The sequence below is a fragment of the Haliotis cracherodii genome, unplaced genomic scaffold (genome assembly GCF_022045235.1).
Source record: "Haliotis cracherodii isolate W230 unplaced genomic scaffold, xgHalCrac1.p SCAF_11, whole genome shotgun sequence".
Lineage (NCBI taxonomy): Eukaryota > Metazoa > Mollusca > Gastropoda > Lepetellida > Haliotidae > Haliotis > Haliotis cracherodii.
The window spans coordinates 47,143,053-47,163,149 of NW_027266266.1; the positions used below are offsets into that span (position 1 = coordinate 47,143,053).

Sequence of the window (20,097 nt, forward strand, 5' to 3'; positions counted from 1 at the left end):
TGTGTTGTGTAATGTATTACCGAGATGACCTATCTGACCCGACTGGGTATCTCCTGTACGTAGTAGATTAACAGGATGGTACAACCTGACACATGTCCCTGATCATATGTTTGTTGTGAGATATGTGTTCGGCAATCAAGGAACAAAATTAACATTGCGATATTCGTGATCTTTGCTCCCCCTGATCAGTAAATATTTCCTCACTGTACGTCAGATAAGAGGTGAGGGATTTACAACTCATTGTTATATAAATATTGTTATATAAGTAGGCAGTCAAACCAACGTGTTGATTTACTGTCAGAACCTCGAGAATTATATCCGTTTGATTTTAGTATTGATCTAAATATTATATTTAGAAATTTACCTCTGTAAGATGCTGATTTGAGTTTTAAATGGTAACTTTTCAGTTAATTTGAGTTTTTGTTTGTGCTAAATCATCTCCCTCCAACATCTCCCTCCCCCATCATCTCCCTCCCCATCGTGTTCCTCCCTGTCATCTTCCTCCCCATAATCTGACTCCTAATAATCTCCCTCCCTGTCATTTTCCTCCCCATAATCTTCCTCCTAATAATCTCCCTCCCTCTCATCTTCCTCCCCATCATCTTCCTCCCCATCATCTCCCTCCCCATCATCCCCCTCCCTGTCATCTTCCTCCCCATAATCTTCCCCCTAATAATCTCCCTCCCCCATCATCTCCCTCCCTGTCATCTTCCTCCCCATAATCTTCCTCCTAATAATCTCCCTCCCTGTCATCTTCCTCCCCATAATCTTCCTCCTAATAATCTCCCTCCCTCTCATCTTCCTCCCCGTCATCTCCTCCCCATCATCTCCTCCCCATCATCTTCCTCCCCGTCATCTTCCTCCCCATCATCTCCTCCCCATCATCTCCCTCCCCTCATCTTCCTCCCCGTCATCTCCTCCCCATCATCTCCTCCCCATCATCTCCTCCCCATCATCTTCCTCCCCATCATCTCCCTTCCCGTCATCTTTCCGCCCCATAATCTCCCTCCCTGTCATCTCCCTCCCCATCATCTTCCGCCCCATCATCTTTCCGCCCCATCATCTTCCTCCCCATTATCTTCTTCCCCATCATCTTCCTCCCCGTCATCTTTCCGCCCCATCATCTTCCTCCCCATCATCTTCCTCCCAATCATCTCCCTCCCTGTTATCTTCCTCCCCGTCATCTTTCCGCCCCATCATCTCCCTCCCCATCATCTTCCTCCCCATCATCTCCCTCCCCATCACCTTCCTCCCAATCATCTTCCTCCCCATAATCTTCCTCCTAATAATCTCCCTCCCAATCATCTTCCTCCCCATAATCTTCCTCCTAATAATCTCCCTCCCTGTCATTTTCCTCCCCATCATCTTCCTCCCAATCATCTCCCTCCCTGTCATCTTCCTCCCCGTCATCTTTCCGCCCCATCATCTCCCTCCCCATCATCTTCCTCCCAATCATCTCCCTCCCTGTCATCTCCCTCCCCATCATCTTCCTCCCATCATCTCCCTCCCTGTCATCTTTCCGTCCCATCATCTCCCTCCCTGTCATCTCCCTCCCCATCATCTTCCGCCCCATCATCTTCCTCCCATCATCTCCCTCCCTGTCATCTTCCTCCCAATCATCTCCCTCCCTGTCATCTTCCTCCCCATCATCTTCCTCCCCATCATCTCCCTCCCCCATCATCTCCCTCCCTGTCATCTTCCTCCCCACAATCTTCCTCCCCATAATCTTCCTCCCAATCATCTCCCTCCCTGTCATCTTCCTCCCCATCATCTTCCTCCCCATCATCTTCCTCCCCGTCATCTGGCTCCCCTGTATATTCCACCCAATACGTGTGTGTGTTTTTTCAGATGCCCAAATGTTAAACATAGTACTTGCGTCTGTCGAACCGAAGGAATTATCCAACGTGAGTCTCAACTGCAACTTGACCAATTTCCCTTCCGTCAGCCACGTGACTTTTTCGCAAACTTGGCAAGGGAGGACAATTCGGTCCATCTCAAAAGAAGTTGCAGATTCTGTTTCAACTCTTCAATTGGATGGATTTACTCTGCAGGACGCTGGCATCTATGGATGTCAAGTGGAACAAACCAAATCTGGATCCATCGACCTCTCTCGGGAAGGTAATTCGTTGTCAAGAAAACTGAACTTTTACCATTTTGAAGATGGCAGTCATTTTAGTTGTATCAGAGGGGGTAGTTGTGCTCTGTGTCTGAGTGCGTGCGCACTGGAGGATACAGAGGGAGTGCCAGGTAGGGCACCATCTCTTTTTCAGTAATTGTTAGCTCCGCACGCGGCGAAGTCACTTCATGACTTGGGTATAAAGGGCGATGGGGTCGCCCAGTTGTTAAAGCGTTCGCTCGTTACGCCGAAGACCCGGGTTCGATTCCCAATATGGGTACAGCATGTGATGCCCATTGTTGGTATACCCCGCCGTGAAATTGCTGGAATATTGCTGAAAGTGGCATAAAAACATATTCACTCACTTGATTATTATGCGCACACACCATTTTTCAAAATCCTGGATCATCCACTGGTGTGTGTGTGTGTATGTGTGTGTGTGTCTGTTTGTGTATGTGTGAAGTAGTAGTAGAAGTAGTAGAAGTAGTAGTAGCAGTATCCCCGAGGTATGGGTTTTCGGACGCTTGAGAAATATTCGTAGTTTTCTCTCTAATTACACCAACATCTGTAAAACATCTCATTCACTTTTAAAAGACAACCAGCCATCATCTGAGAATTTACAATGTAAACCCCCGTTGTAGCGTGAGTAAACACGGCCGTTCGAAAACGTATGACGTCGAAAACCTATGATCCGACGATAGTAGTAGTAGTAGCAGTAGTAGTAGTAGTAGTAGTAGTAGTAGTAGTAGTAGTAGTAGTAGTAGTAGACCCGTGAAGATCCAGGGTAGAATAGGTCTTAAGCAACCCATGCTTGCAGTAAAAGGCGACTATGCTTGTCGTAAAATGCGACTAACGGGATCGGGTGGTCAGGCTCGGTGACTTGGTTGATGCATGTCAACGATCCAAATTGCATGGATCGATGCTCATGATGTCAGTCACTGGATTGTCTAGTCCAGACTCGACAATTTACAGACCGCCGTTATATAGCTGGAATAGCTGAGTGCGGCGTTAAACGACAAACCAACCAACCAACCAACCAACTAGTAGTAGTAGTAGTAGTAGTAGTTGCCGGGTGCACTACTTTGCCTGATTCGGCTGCAGTTGAAATGGCACCGAGGTTGATGTCTGCCGCCCATGACGTCGTGTATGCTGAGGTGGACACGAGGACGGCGTTGTCGGCTACGTTCCTTAATGTGTCTACGATGTCGCGAAGCAAATGGAGCAAGGATGGCAAAGAGCTGGATCCAGTCGGTCAGCGCACGGAGGACCAGATAATTGGCTACCGCCTGCAAGGCCACCAAGTGAACGTCTCGGGGTCACGTTTGTCGAGAACGTGGATGACAACGTCCTCTGACTTTGGATACTATTACGTGACGGCATGCACAAGAGGTGGTTGCACATCTGCATTCATCGAGCTGAAACAGCTGGGTACGTCTGTCATTTAAAACCTGATGAAGTGGTAGGTGACATCTGTAGTCATGAAGCTGAAACAGCTGGGTGCGTCAGTCAGTTGTAACTGGGTGGAGTGGTGGGTGACATCTGTAGTCATGAAGCTGAAACAGCTGGGTGCGTCAGTCAGTTGTAACTGGGTGAAGTGGTGGGGTGACATCTGTAGTCATGAAGCTGAAACAGCTGGGTACGTCAGTCAGTTGTAACTGGGTGGGGTGGTGGTTGACATCTGTAGTCATGAAGCTGAAACAGCTGGGTGTGTCAGTCAGTTGCAACTGGGTGGGGTGGTGGGTGACATATGTAGTCATGAAGCTGAAACAGCTGGGTACGTCAGTCAGTTGTAACTGGGTGGGGTGGTGGGTGACATATGTAGTCATGAAGCTGAAACAGCTGGGGACGTCAGTCAGTTGTAACTTGGTGGAGTGTTGGGTGACATCTGTAGTCTTGGATCGGAAATAGCTGGGGACGTCAGTCAGTTGTAACTGGGTGGAGTGGTGGGTGACATCTGTAGTCATGAAGCTGAAACAGCTGGGTACGTCAGTCAGTTGTAACTTTGAGGAGTGGTGGATGACATCTGTAGTAGCAGTAGTAGTAGTAGTAGTAGTAGTAGTAGTAGTAGTAGTAGTAGTAGTAGTGGTAGTAGTAGTAGTAGTAGAAGCAATATTCGGCGTCTGTCTTCTTTCAGCTCGACCGCAGCCACCCATTCAATTCCAAGTAGTAGCCAACTTTACAGATGGCTTCTGGTTCACGTGGAGGTCACAGTTCAACGGGGGAGGGGGTCAACGCTTCGAGGTATCCTACAAACGTTCCGACTCAACAGCCAGAGGCTGGGTCTACAAGAAGGTCGACGAGGACCCGGGAGTCGGACATACTGTCTATGCCCAAATATCGGGTCTCGTGAAGAATACCGGATATGACGTCAGAGTACAAGCCATCAGCACGCAAACTGATTCGCTAAAATCAAATTTTACAGAGGAGCTGTTTGTGTTTGTTGAAGGTAAGACATGCTATTGTGGACTTACGCTTTCATAATTTACTATGTGAATAATATGATTTAATTGTTATGCTACGGCGGCCCATTTTTCAAAATGTTGATGTTTCACTTACTTTTATCGTAACAAATATGTGATAAATTATGCATAAAAATATCCGAAAACATGGAAAACGTACTTGCAAGTAGCTATTGAGTCGCTGAAATGTGAAGCGAAAATGTCAAAAACCAAAACGAAAAGGTCAAAAACTAAAATGAAAATGTCAAAAACACAAAACGAAAATGTCAAAAACTAAAATGAAACCATAGAAAACTATTTCCATCGCGGTGGAAATAGTTTCCTATATTTTCATTTTAATTTTGTGACATTTTCGTTTTAGTTTTTGACATTTTCGTTTTTGTTTTTGACATTTACATTTTAGTTTTTGACATTTTCGTTTCGTTTTTCAGCGATTCAATATCTTCTTTACACATGATTTATCAGATATTTGTAAGACAAATCGTGTTAATTTCCCAAAGGTTACGATTAATGTAAGTGAAATATCAAAATATGGAAAATGGGCCACCGTAGTTATGCATATGTGATGATGTGTTTACTCTGTGAGACGGAGTAAATTTGTTTTAACAGCTTTGAAATGTATTTTGTGACATCACGGCGTGAAAGCTTTTTGTGTCTTTTGTGAGAGGAAAGTCCGAAGTGGTGCAGGTCCTAGACGTTTACCACTTTCGCGAAACCCACGCGCATGCCCAAGGGACGCAACCCCACACGGCGATTTCCGGCACCTTACGGCCGGGTTACCAATGATCCAAGAATGCTGTGAAACTTTCATTCATTCCTTAACACAATTATTTCAGGCGTTGTGGTGAATGTTTCTAAAGATTGAATTTCGAAATCGAGTGTGGTTCTGCCAAAACTAGTGGAATCGAAACCACAATATCATAGTGAGTGAGTTTGGTTTTACGCCGTTTTAGCAATATTCCAGCAATATCACAGGCAACACCAGAAATGGGCTTCACACATTGCACCCATGTCGGGAATCGAACCCGGGTAACCACTAGGCTACCCGACCGCCCCACTATATCATAGGAGACGCCATTCTGCACAGAGGAGTGCGGCGCCTCAGACGACTAGGCTAGTCGGGGCTCCTTCATACTGTAACATTGTCCACGAGAACATGGATACATATGTGTACACCAGCTGAAATTGGTGTCAAGAACGATTAAGAAGACCCACTGTCGTAGGTTTGAATCCGAGATTCGCCCCGATTATGAACCGTGGCATCTCGGCACCAGATGCATTCCCTGGTGTTCACCAAAGTGATTAAGGACCTGACTCATGTTGAGTTCCTCATAAGATTTAAACGTGCGATTTTACTATTAACAAAGAGACCGCCTCCGTGGTCTAGTGGTAGAGCGTCCGCCGGGAGAGCGGAAGGTCAGGGGTTCGATCCCCGGCCGCTTCGTACCAAAAGGTCAGGGTTACAAGCACCTTTTTAAAACATCGTTTGGTATGACGCGGCCAGGGATCGAACCCCGGTTCTTCCGCTCTCCGGGCTGACGCTTTACAACTAGGGCGGTCCAATACGAAATTAGACCTTGGTTGTATGTTGTGTATCGTCGCATCCAGCAGTATTCAAGCTATATGAGGGGCGGTCGGGTAGCCTAGTGGTTAAAGCTAGCACTATAAATCGGCATCAGTCCGGACTAGTACAAGCAGCCACACAAACACACACACATACATGCATGTCGCTATATAAGTGCAATGATCTTGGACGCGACGTTAAACCCAAATTCACCTCACCTCACTAGGTAAATGAACAGATGCCCTTTGGATTGATTACCCGTGAAGATCCGGGGTAGAATAGGTCTCCAGCAACCAATGTTTGCCTAAATTGCGACTATGCTTGTCGTAAGGTGCGACTAACGGTATCGGGTGGCCAGGCTGCTGACTTAGTTGATGCATGTCATCGTATTCCACGTGGATCGATGTGCATGATGGCAAGACCTGGATTGTCTGGTCCAGACTCGATTCTTTGCAGCCCTCCGTCATGCTGCTGGAATATTGCAGAGTACGGTGTTAAACCACAAACAAGCAAACCTTTGGCTTTATTTGCCAATAGCACGGCAGGCGTTCGATTACTAAAATCTTATGTGACTGACCTGAATAAACTGAGATGACCACATTTCTGTCAAAGTGGGATGACCAGATTCAACCCGAGTTGACCAGTGTTAATCAATGGTAACTTAGATCGGCACCGGAATCATAACGCATTAACCTACAGATATCATACTATAATGTACTACATACATGTATAATGGCTGTCAGGAGAAATCGCCGTGTGTAGTCTGTTAAGCACAACGATTGTCATCTTCCCGAGGCAAGAGAGTTAACTGACTTTAAAAGTCCAGTTTCCACCCTTGCCGATCTGGGCTGGAATTCCCGGGCTTGATCGTAGCGTCACCAGTTATGTCCCTTCTATGCCTCTGCTATGGACCAATCAGATTCCACCTCTCTATCACTTGCAGCTGTGCAGAGTTGCGTCCATTAGGCACGCCAGAAACCTATGATTGTGGTTTCGAATCCCCGTTCGCCCCGATTATGTTTCTAGGTTTGTCAGCACCATACCCGTGCTCGTGGGTTTCATCGAAGTGGTAACGTCTGAGACCTGCATCACTTAGGGCTTTCCTTCAACATTAATATCACGGAATAATGTTAAAAGCGGCGTTATACCCAACTCACTCACTATCATTTGCTTCAAACAAAACGGCGGCGCCCAGTCAGGACGATCTGATCAATAGTCAAGATCTATATTGTGATAAAACGAGTCTTACATCGCGAAATGAATCAAATCACTTGAGCACCTTGATTAAAGACATGAAAAGATTTAGAAAATATCTGCTAACAACGAGTTCCTGCAATCGACCGGAATCTGCTTGACAGTTTACGAACCGGATTTCGATTTCGGTGCGCGATTTTGATTGGACTATGCATAGACTCGTTAGTCCAGCCAAAATATAACTCTATGATACCAGCCTAGTTCGGCAAGGGTGGAAACTGGACTTTTATAGTCAGTTAACTCACTTGCCTAGGGAAGATGAACTATTGTCCGTCAACCGTCATTTTGGCAGCCGGTTTTTCATAATTATTTCCCATTAAACACACAATCACGCAACGAAAGTTGGTTATTATCGATTAATAATCATTGACCTAACTAAAAATACCAGTTTTGTAATGTATCATGTCCGAATATATATATTTTCTTCATTGTTATCACATAATTTTGTGACCTTGACATGACCTTGTAGCGGGGAGTGAGAGCAGACGACTTAACGTCTCACAACAATGACATAATGTGTGTCAAGCATGCGGCACGACCCTGGGTCCCCCTACATCTCTGGCTGTACCAGCAGCATCGGTAGAGGCGAGACGTGAAGATTTATGGTGTCAAAGGAAACCTTGATATAAACAGTTTCAATAGTCGATTATCAAAATTCGTATCACCTGTGTCAACCGATGTTACCACTTATCTTGGTTGACTCGATTCAATCAGTGTTAACTGGGCATAACCTAGGGCAGCATCCGAAATACAAAGCATATAATACAACCTCAGATATACTACAAAATGGCTGCCAGGAGAGGGAACAACACAACAGCCACGTACGTTGCTGTAACACACGACTACGAGTGAGTGAGTGAGTTTGGTTTAACGCCGCTTTTAACAGCATTCCAGTTATATCACGGCGTGTCAGCTTAATGTGGGAGGAAAGCCCGAAGTGATGCAGGTCGCAGACGTTTACCACTTCGGTGAAACCAATGAGCACGGGTATGGTGCTGACAAACCTAGAAACATAATCGGGGCGAACCGGGGGCGAACCCACAATCATAGGTTTCTGGCGTGCCCAAGGGATGCAACTCTGCACAGCGAATCACGGCGCCTTAGACGAGTGGGCAATCCGTGCCCCCACACGACTAAGAAAGATTAACAAGTACTTGACAAAGCTGTCATTGTACCTTTTTCTGCTTAATGCATCTGAAACGACAAAAAAGTTCCAAATAACGTGTAAAGTCTTTGATAGACATTTAGAAGTTGGGAGAACATAAATATATCACACTTTTCTTATGGATAGCAACTTAATGATAAAAGTTGCTATCCATAAAAAAGTGTCATGCATTCAAAATAACGTGTGGAACATCAAACATACAAAATTGTCATCAAAGTTGCATTATTGATTCTAAAGTATTTATATCAACAATCGAAAGTTAAATTTCCCTGACGCATATAAGAATACATAGGAACTATCAATACTTTGTATATATTCATTAAAATGCGTTTATACAGGATTGAATCAATAGATTAAACTAAAAAGCTTTAACGATGACGTCACGTGGAGACTGCAAACAGAGATCCACACTCAAGGGGTTCAGTGGGTATTGGCAACTTAGATGAACCGAAGTATGAAGTAAATCGGTTAACACATGTTAATATTGGACATTCGAAGTTAATGTGCTTTTTGCAAAAGATATTTTGGCTCATACTTTTCATTGAATGTCTGGTTTTGCAGCTGTTACATAATAAATAGAATACTTAACGACGGTTGTCAAATATGCTGTTTATCTCGTCATGTTGTAAAAATTGAAATTTGCAGATAAACACGGTATTGACAACCACCTTTTAATATCCTACATGTGTCCGCCCTGGTGATGAGCTATAATGGTGATGTATATGTCTATTGTGAATGAGACATGGCGACGTTTTATGCGCCCTCGTGGCTTACTGAGCTATAACGACGTTGTATCCCTCTGTTGTGAATGAGCTATAACGACGTTGTATCCCTCTGTTGTGGATGAGCTATAACGACGTTGTATCCCTCTGTTGTGGATGAGCTATAACGACGTTGTATCCCTCTGTTGTGGATGAGCTATAACGTCTTTGTATCCGTCTGTTGTGGATGAGCTATAACGCCGTTGTATCCCTCTGTTGTGGATGAGCTATAACGACGTTGTATCCCTCTGTTGTGGATGAGCTATAACAACGTTGCATTCATCTGTTGTGGATGAGCTATAACCGACGTTGTATCCCTCTGTTGTGGATGAGCTATAACAACGTTGCATTCATCTGTTGTGGATGAGCTATAACGTCTTTGTATCCGTCTGTTGTGGATGAGCTATAACGACGTTGTATCCCTCTGTTGTGGATGAGCTATAACGCTGTTGCATTCATCTGTTGTGGATGAGCTATAACAACGTTGCATTCATCTGTTGTGGATGAGCTATAACGACGTTGTATCCCTCTGTTGTGGATGAGCTATAACGTCTTTGTATCCGTCTGTTGTGGATGAGCTATAACGCCGTTGTATCCCTCTGTTGTGGATGAGCTATAACGACGTTGTATCCCTCTGTTGTGGATGAGCTATAACAACGTTGCATTCATCTGTTGTGGATGAGCTATAACCGACGTTGTATCCCTCTGTTGTGGATGAGCTATAACAACGTTGCATTCATCTGTTGTGGATGAGCTATAACGTCTTTGTATCCGTCTGTTGTGGATGAGCTATAACGACGTTGTATCCCTCTGTTGTGGATGAGCTATAACGCCGTTGCATTCATCTGTTGTGGATGAGCTATAACAATGTTGCATTCATCTGTTGTGGATGAGCTATACCGACGTTGCATTCATCTGTTGTGGATGAGCTATAACGTCGTTGTATTCGTCTGTTGTGGATGAGCTATTACAACGTTGTATTCGTCTGTTGTGGATGAGCTATAACAACGTTGTATTCGTCTGTTGTGGATGAGCTATTACGACGTTGTATTCGTCTGTTGTGGTTGAGTTATAACGTCGTTGTATCCGTCTATTGTGGATGAGTTATAACTTCGTTGTATCCGTCTGTTGTGGATGAACTATAACGTTGTTGTATCCGTCTGTTGTGGATGAGTTATAACGTCGTTGTATCCGTCTATTGTGGATGAGTTATAACGACGTTGTATTCGTCTGTTGTGGATTAGTTATAACGTCGTTGTATCCGTCTGTTGTGGATGAGCTATAACGACGTTGTATCCGTATGTTGTGGATAAGCTATAACGTCGTTGTATCCGTCTGTTGTGGATAAGCTATAACGTCGTTGTATCCGTCTGTTGTGGATGAACTATAACGTTGTTGTATCCGTCTGTTGTGGATGAGTTATAACGTCGTTGTATCCGTCTATTGTGGATGAGTTATAACGTCGTTGTATCCGTCTGTTGTGGATGAGCTATAACGTCGTTGTATCCGTCTTTTGTGGATAAGCTATAACGACGTTGTATCCGTCTGTTGTGGATAACCTTTAACGTCGTTGTACCCGTCTGTTGTGGATGAGCTATCACGGAGTATCCTTATTTTTGTGAATGAGCTATTGCGACGATGTATCCGGATTTTATTTTTTTTTAAGTGAACTATCGCGATGATGTATTCTTCTCTCGTGGATAGGCTATACCGACACTGTAATTGTCTCTTGTGTGTAAGCCTTGCATGAGGTTGTATTCGTATTTCGATGTATTCTTCTCTCGTGGATGGGCTGTCACGGGGCTGTATCCATTTTTTGTGGATAAGCTACCACTGTGTTTTATCCGCCCTTGTGGGTGATCTATAACGTCGTTGTATCCGCCCTTGGGCGTGATCTGTAACGTCGTTGTATCCGCCTTTGTAGGTGATCTATAACGTCGTTGTATCCGCCTTTGTGGGTGATCTGTAACGTCGTTGAATCCGCCCTTGTGCGTGATCTATAACGTCGTTGTATCCGCCTTTGTGCGGGTGAGTTATAATATTGCTTTACACATTTGAAAACCTTCTAGATCCTGTGACGTCATCTGACATTGGAGTTGGGGCCGGCATCGGGATTGGCATCACCGTGGCGCTTGTCGTTGCGGGGCTGTGTCTGACAGGCTACTACGTGTGGCGGACAAAACGTATGTATACAGCTGCTTGTAGACAGACCTAACATCCATCAGTAGAGAACTTTTTATAAAAATAATTATGGCGGAAATCATCAGTGATGTGGCATCGGCTGAGCCTAATAATTTTTTATTGGTTGTTCGTTTACTAAGCATACCAATTGAACAATACACGCACCTGGTGTTGGATATAAACAGTGAATTAAAAACTCAAAATAATATTTGTTATGATGCAAACATATATTTTTTTCAAATGGGAAATGTATGGTTTTCATCTGCATGTAGTTGATTTTCATCAATAGCAGTAAGTGATAAAGTGTGTCAGTTCTGAAATTTTAATTTAGAATGATAAATATTTGAAATATATAATTTTAACAATATTCGGTAGACGCATTTGTTTCAGAACCATGTCAGTGGGTAACTTCTCTTCCTCTATCGGCAAACATTAACGTGAAGACCGAATTGACATGGATTTATACCTCTTTGAACGTTCTGTTCTGTTGCAGCAGAGTGAGTGAGTGAGCTGGGCTTAACGCCGCTTTTAACAGTATCCCAGTTATATCGCGGCGTGTCAGCTTAATGTGGAAGGAAAGCCCGAAGTGATGCAGGTCGCAGACGTTTACCACTTCGGTGAAACCCACGAGCACAGTTATGGTGCTGACAAACCTAGAAACATAATCGGGGCGAACCGGGATTCGAACCCACGATCATAGGTTTCTGGCGTGCCCAAGGGACGCAACTCTGCACAGCGAATCGCGGCGCCTTAGACGACTTGGCCACCCGTGTTTCCTGTGGCAGCTGAGATTGATTTATGTATTTGTTGTGACTGTCAATGGGAGTCTCAGCCAAAGAAAGCCGTTGTCTGCGGTTGGTTGGTTGCTTTGTTTAACGCAATACTCAGCAATACTCCAGCTATACGACGGCGGTCTGTAAATAATCGAGTCTGGACCAGACAATTCAGTGATTAATATCATGAGCATCGATCCACGCAATTGGGATCGATGACATGTATCAACCATGTCAGCGAGCCTGACCACCCGATCCCTTTAGTCGCCTTTTACGACAAGCATCGTCACCTTTTACGGCAAGCATGGGTTGCTGAAGACCTATTCTACCCCGGAATCTTCACGGGTCGGTTGTCTAGGGAGTGCTTGAATTTCAGGATCGTCATCCTGCTCATCTTCAGGGCGCTGGCGCAGTTCCTTTCTTCCCAGGGTGACAATCCTGACATCCAGATATTTGCTAGACGAGCACTTGAGTCTGCTACTGATAATCACTACAAATGAACTTTCAACAATCTCATTGCGGCTTAAGAGACGTTAGGAACTTTACCAAGCAAGTTCACAGCACGAGTAGAACATGACAAGTGTGATGACACCATGTGTGTTGAACCATGGCACGTGCTAACCGGGGTGTTCTTTCTGCATTCCAGGTACAAACGACCCCCATTTGAAGGACCCACAATGCAGGTGATCTCTTGTGTTGTTCCTGTATATTAGTGGTGTGTGCGAGGTGTGTGAGTGTGAGAGAGGAGAGTTTGTTTGTTTGTTTGTTGTTTAACGCCGCACTCAGCAACATTCCAGCTATATGACGGCGGTCTGTAAATAATAGAGTCTGGACCAGACAATCCAGTGATTGATAACATGAGCATCGATCCACGCAATTGGGATACGATGACATGCATCAAACAAGTCAGCGAGCCTGACCACACGATCCCGTTAGTCACCTCTTACGACAAGCGTAATTACCTCAAGCAAGCATGTCACGGCAAGCATTGGTTGCTGAAGACCAATTCTACCCCGGATCTTCACGAGATAAATCGATCGAGATATATATATATGCATGTGTGCATGTGTGCGTGCGTGCGTGCGTGCGTGTGTGTGTGTGTGTGCATGTGTGTGTATATGTGTCTCTGTATGTGTGTGTACCTCTCTGTTTGTGTATATATATATATATACACACACACATATATATATGCATATGCATGTATGCGGGCTTATGTGTACATGTATATGTGTTTGCATGTGTGTGCATGTTTGTGTGCATGTGTGTCTGTGTGAACTAATCTATTTAGCAATACGTACAACATAAACTCGAAACAAGAAGCAATTTTCTCATACAGTGTATGAAAGTCCCAACAAAATTGTCTTTTATGAAAACAGGTATTAGATCAAAGTCATATTTTACTGCTCTTTTTTCCAGATCTGATATCGCGTTGCCGACACAGAACAGCACGTTGTCATCACAGCCCAGGAAAAACAGCAACCCGTACAATGCTACCGAGAAGCCGAGCCCAGCCTGCCCCCTCAGCCCAAGTGTAACCCGACCCTCAATACCGAGACCCCCCGTGCCGGGTAGCCATGCTCCCCACACACCCAGCCTCCCTCGCTCTGCCGCACCCCTCCCCCCTACAGCCAACACCAGGAAAAAAGGTATTAGTTTTTTTTACATTGGCGAAATCTCTGCGTTGTCCGATGGCGCTAGTCTGCTTACAGTCCTTGAACCATATTTTTCCCATCCCGCCCAGCCCTTACAGTAATGCTATAGTTCTAAATAAAGCAAGTCTAGATTTTCCACAGGTTATCCCATGTCACTGGGGCTCCTTTTCCATTTAGATGGAGTTGCTAAATTGTTTCTATCAAAATTGGATATTATTTTAGCGCTAGTCTAGTTAGTTTCAAACATTACTGGTAATGTAAACTCGAGACATCGTGTGTTCTATCATGAATCGGTCATTGAGTAACATTTAGTTTATTTTTTTAAATGATATACATGTGCCGTCATGCCAACATACATTTTCCGACCTTTCATCATAGCGTCGCTTTATGTAATAAACATTGTACGAGTTGTCTGGATCTCAACTGGCAAAATGGAGACAAACGAACGCTTCGCCGAAAGCCAGGCAGTGTAACAACAAGTATCATCCTTTTGGTATGACGCGGTCAGGGGATCAAACCAGCGACCATCCTCTCTCTCTACTGGGATGAGGATCGATTGGAAACAATGGCTAACTGGCCTGTTCATGACTCACCAATCTTATTAAAATCAGATCTCAGTGCTCGCTGCCGCTATCCCCCATTAGAAGTCACGTCAGATCGACCTTTCCCGAAATTTGACCCACCAATGAAATAACTAACATCGACATCAGAAAGCAGTTTTTGCAAACTTCAGAAGTTTCAAACTCGTGATTTCCAGTCCGACGCTTTGGAACAAATCCTTTGAGAAAGTTTTCTATTCAAAATTACATAACTGAGAAAAAATAATTCCGGAAGGTCTAATAAATGGCCGATATCGCATGGCAGTACTTCCTATGAAAAGTCTTTTCCGTTTCAAATGTTTATCATATAGAGATTCCCCACATGGTTACAATATGTGAAGCCCATTTCTGGTGTCCACCGCCGTGATATTGCTGGAATATTTCTAAAAGTGGCGTAAACCTCAGTCACCCACCCACTCACTCACTCACACACTCATATATGTGAGAGGTAACGAGAACTACATGTGGGATCTGATTTTAATTAGATTGATTACTCCCTGACCTGTCTACCTGGACAGATCATCAATTGTGTGTCAGTTCGCTTAAGGGAGTGAGTGAACCCATTTCTTTGGCGTGGCGAGCTACTGGTTCCTTGGTGTCCTGGAAGGAATGTGTTATAGGACCCCATATAAATTGTTTGGTTCCTCTTGATAAAATAGTATGTCCTTAAAATATTCACAGCACGTAGTACATTGGCTGATCCAAAAGTTAGCCTCCTATGAATGTCAGTTCATCGCACTGAGAGGTCTCGTATTGTAGTAAAAGATCTGGTTTTAATGAGATTGCCGCCAGAATGGGTAGATCTACATGTTTTAATGGCTCCTGTTATAAATTTGTTTTTCGTTCCGTGTCGACAAAGCTTTGTTAACGACTATTTGTTGAAAAGGAAAACGGGCAATCTGCAGAAGAAGGTTAGGTCAGTCAATGTCTCACTGACACGCTCTGTCTGAGGGGGAAGTGAGATCGTATATACAGTGCACACTTCCGGGTCTATTCATTGTTCATATTGATTATTATGCTGTACATTGTTGTACGTAACAGCATGTGTACCTCTTGACAGCTAACTAAATAGGGCATTGATTTCCTTATTGCCTCAGAGGTGCTTGGGTCAGATTATTTTTGTTTGATTGTGTAAGAAGTATTTATAAACTATTTTTGTTAGTTGAAAACTTAACAAGGTACATTTTCAGTTAGATACCTACCTCCAATGGATGGACATTTCTGATACTGTCACTGACTGAATTTACATCCCTGGACCAGACAATCGAGTGATTGATATCATGAGCATGAATTCACGTAATTGGGATAGATGACATGCATCAACCAAGTTGAGTTAAGATTGGTAATCGAGTTCCCTGTGGTCAAGACTGGGAGTCGAGTTCCCGGGGGTGTTAAGATTGGTAATCGAGTTCCCTGTGGTCAAGACTGGGAGTCGAGTTCCCGGGGGTGTTAAGATTGGTAATCGAGTTCCCTGTGGTCAAGACTGGGAGTCGAGTTCCCGGGGGTTTTAAGATTGGTAATCGAGTTCCCTGTGGTCAAGACGGGGAGTCGAGTTCCCGGGGGTGTTAAGATTGGTAATCGAGTTTCCTGTGGTCAAGACTGGGAGTCGAGTTCCCGGGGGTGTTAAGATTGGTAATCGAGTTCCCTATGGTCAAGACTGGGAGTTGAGTTCCCGGGGGTTTTAAGATTGGTAATCGAGTTCCCTGTGGTCAAGACTGGGAGTCGAGTTCCCGGGGGTAATAAGATTTTTTAATCGAGTTTCCTGTGGTCAAGACTGGGAGTCGAGTTCCCGGGAGTGTTAAGATTGGTAATCGAGTTCCCTGTGGTCAAGACTGGGAGTCGAGTTCCCGGGGGTGTTAAGATTGGTAATCGAGTTCCCTGTGGTCAAGACTGGGAGTCGAGTTCCCGGGGGTGTTAAGATTGGTAATCGAGTTTCCTGTGGTCAAGACTGGGAGTCGAGTTCCCGGGGGTAATAAGATTGGTAATCTAGTTTCCTGTGGTCAAGACTGGGAGTCGAGTTCCCGGGGGTGTTAAGATTGGTAATCGAGCTCCCTGTGGTCAAGACTGGGAGTCGAGTTCCCGGGGGTGTTAAGATTGGTAATCGAGTTCCCTGTGGTCAAGACTGGGAGTCGAGTTCCCGGGGGTGTTAAGATTGGTAATCGAGTTCCCTGTGGTCAAGACTGGGAGTCGAGTTCCCGGGGGTGTTAACATTGGTAATCGAGTTCCCTGTGGTCAAGACTGGGAGTCGAGTTCCCGGGGGTGTTAAGATTGGTAATCGAGTTTCCTGTGGTCAAGACTGGGAGTCGAGTTCCCGGGGGTGTTAAGATTGGTAATCGAGTTCCCTATGGTCAAGACTGGGAGTTGAGTTCCCGGGGGTTTTAAGATTGGTAATCGAGTTCCCTGTGGTCAAGACTGGGAGTCGAGTTCCCGGGGGTAATAAGATTTTTTAATCGAGTTTCCTGTGGTCAAGACTTGGAGTCGAGTTCCCGGGAGTGTTAAGATTGGTAATCGAGTTCCCTGTGGTCAAGACTGGGAGTCGAGTTCCCGGGGGTGTTAAGATTGGTAATCGAGTTCCCTGTGGTCAAGACTGGGAGTCGAGTTCCCGGAGGTGTTAAGATTGGTAATCGAGTTTCCTGTGGTCAAGACTGGGAGTCGAGTTCCCGGGGGTAATAAGATTGGTAATCGAGTTTCCTGTGGTCAAGACTGGGAGTCGAGTTCCCGGGGGTGTTAAGATTGGTAATCGAGCTCCCTGTGGTCAAGACTGGGAGTCGAGTTCCCGGGGGTGTTAAGATTGGTAATCGAGTTTCCTGTGGTCAAGACTGGGAGTCGAGTTCCCGGGGGTGTTAAGATTGGTAATCGAGTTCCCTGTGGTCAAGACTGGGAGTCGAGTTCCCGGGGATGTTAAGATTGGTAATCGAGTTTCCTGTGGTCAAGACTGGGAGTCGAGTTCCCGGGGGTGTTAACATTGGTAATCGAGTTCCCTGTGGTCAAGACTGGGAGTCGAGTTCCCGGGGGTGTTAAGATTGGTAATCGAGTTTCCTGTGGTCAAGACTTGGAGTCGAGTTCCCGGGGGTGTTAAGATTGGTAATCGAGGTCCCTGTGGTCAAGACTGGGAGTCGAGTTCGAATTCATCTGGGGTAAGGATTTGGAGTCACGTTCTACTGGGGCCATTATTGGGAGCTACGTTCCACTGGGGGCACTTTTGGGGCTCATTGGGAGTCACGTTCCTTTTGGGTTCTTGCTTCTGTTCCAAGTACATATTTAGTACTCTGAGAGTGAGGGTTCGAACTGCGAATGGGACTCAGCTCAAAGAAAGTACTACAATTTTGTACTGTACTAAGAAGGTGTAATCCCAAATATAACATTTGTTACATTTGACCACTTTCTAGAAAGCATCGGCTATTCCTAGCTTTCTGGAGCATGGTAGCCGTGCCAGTTTGCAGTGAACTACTATTACTACTACTACTAGTTGGTTGGTTTGTTATTTGGTTTGTGGTTTAACACCGCACAGCAATATTCCAGCTATATGACGACGGTCTGTAAATAATCGAGTCTGGACCAGACAATCCAGTGATTGATATCATGAGCATCGATCTACATGACCACCCGATCCCGTCAGTCGCCTCTTACGACAAGCGGCGTCGCCCTTTACGGCACGCATGGGTTGCTGAAGACCTATTCTACCCCGGATCTTCACGGGTATATCAGAAGGGTGATCTGGATTACCAGTTCCATTTTTTTTTAAGCCTCGGCGGTTGAGTGGGTTAGATCGCTGGTGGGTTAGATAAGAACCCCCAAGAAAACAGTAGAAATTGTAATCCCATATAGAACGTTTGTTACATTTGACCACTTTCTAAAAAGTATGTGTACTCGTAACTCATGACATGCATTAGCTTCTAGAAAAGTATTTGTTCCAAGAATTCAGTACAGGAGATTAATAAAACATGACATTGAGAATAATTAGAGCAAAGGGAAAAACGCTGGAGTACTGAGGAAGTGGGGATTATCTATCCCGAATTAATTAATTTTGACGAAGCAGAAATAATAATGCTCACTGGGAATTACTGAAAATAATTGAGCCGATAGCCTTGCGCCTATGTGTAATATTTTGCGATGTGTTCGGTTCCGTTTCTAAATGTTAGTTTCCGATTAATTTCAGACAAAAGTGTAGCCCTGCCCTCTCCGCCACCGGATGAGGTGTACGAGGCGGTCGAGACGGAACCGGACGGGGGCGAGTACGTCGCTCCCATAATGCATTACCAGAACATGTGACAACATCAGTAAAAAACGAGCTTAAGGACTTCCTCATGGCGGCCTCAGTATCATCACCAGTGTAAAGTTTTCTTGGCCTAGTCAATACTAAAAGAAATATATTAGAGGAAGACATTGATCGACACCCAAAGACTGGAAGACCTGAAGTAACATGTGACCTAAATACGCCACAATGGAATTTATTTTCTTTCTCCGTATATCAGCATGCGTAAACCATATGCTAAAAACAGTGTTGTGGAGGGCGAAGTGTATGTTTCAAATTGTATACATCTATCTATATGTTATCCAGTGTGTGAGGTTTTACCTTTTAGTCATTTCTTGCATGTATTTTACCTAATTACATTTTGTTTTTATAGTTTACCACTTTTATAACAATATCTATGTTTAATGTACAATAAATATCTTTTTTAGCCAAAACCTGTCTTAATATTTTACAACGCCATAGTCTTGGGCTGCCTCCGTGGTCTAGTGATAGCGCGTCCGCCTGGAGAGCGAAAGGTCTTGGGTTGATCCCCGGCCGTGTCGTACCAAAAGACGTTAAAAGATGGCACTTGTTACTCTGTCTGGCGTATGGCATTAAGGGGCTAAAACAAGGACTGGTCGGCTCGGGGTGTCTGTCTGCAGTGTTTATAAAAACCTCGCTCAAAGACTTCCGGGTGGAAACAGTGTGACGTTTGAACTAACACAATAAGCCTCATTGACATTTCATCGGCGACTGTTGACATGGGTGGTTTTGAGTCTTCATCGACACTGTCGACGTGGGAACTATTGACATTTCGTCGGCGACTGTCGACGTGGGAAGTATTGACGTTACATCGACAACTGTCCACGTGAGAAGTATTGATATTTCATCGGAGACCATTGACATGGGTGGTTTTGATATTTCATCGGAGACCATTGACAATGATGATGTGGAGATTCATCAGAGACCGTGGACGTGGGTGGTCTTGAGTTTTCGTCAGAGACGGTTGACATGACTGAATTAGAGTTTTCGTTGACGTGGGTGGTCTTGAGACAAACCTGTGACCAGCTAATATTGAACAACTTCAGCACTAATAGGTAGTCTCGTTCTGGTGGGACGGAAGTGTACGTGTTCGATATCAACGTATGTGAGGAAGTGATATTGTGGTTTTCCAGTCTGTTCTATTTCAGCAAGGTCTAATATTGAACTGGGAAGAATAACTGAAAGCTTCTAGGAACACTTTCATTGCTTTATCTGCAAAAAGCAACGGAGACGCTCGACCAAAATTGCCAATACCGATTACAAAAACTGTGATTTATGTTTGTATATATCAACACAC

General features: G+C 44.7%; 1 protein-coding gene across 1 annotated transcript; it reads left to right on the top strand.

The window, feature by feature from the left end:
* The first annotated feature begins 3,232 nt into the window (after positions 1 to 3,232).
* On the top strand, positions 3,233 to 19,123 carry LOC139455883 (uncharacterized). The gene is made up of 6 exons (XM_071237428.1): positions 3,233 to 3,544; positions 4,251 to 4,562; positions 11,389 to 11,502; positions 12,920 to 12,956; positions 13,690 to 13,919; positions 18,684 to 19,123. Exons 1-6 carry the CDS (start codon positions 3,238 to 3,240, stop codon positions 18,794 to 18,796), a joined length of 1,113 nt encoding a protein of 370 aa, XP_071093529.1. The 5' UTR covers positions 3,233 to 3,237; the 3' UTR covers positions 18,797 to 19,123.
* Positions 19,124 to 20,097: the final 974 nt, after the last annotated feature.

Coding starts and splice junctions, on each gene's coding strand:
- LOC139455883 (XM_071237428.1), top strand. CDS start 3,238: ATGTCTGCCGCCCATGACGTCGTGTATGCTGAGGTGGACACGAGGACG. Junction 4,563..11,388: donor GCTGTTTGTGTTTGTTGAAG/GTAAGACATGCT, acceptor AAAACCTTCTAG/ATCCTGTGACGTCATCTGAC. Junction 13,920..18,683: donor AGCCAACACCAGGAAAAAAG/GTATTAGTTTTT, acceptor GATTAATTTCAG/ACAAAAGTGTAGCCCTGCCC.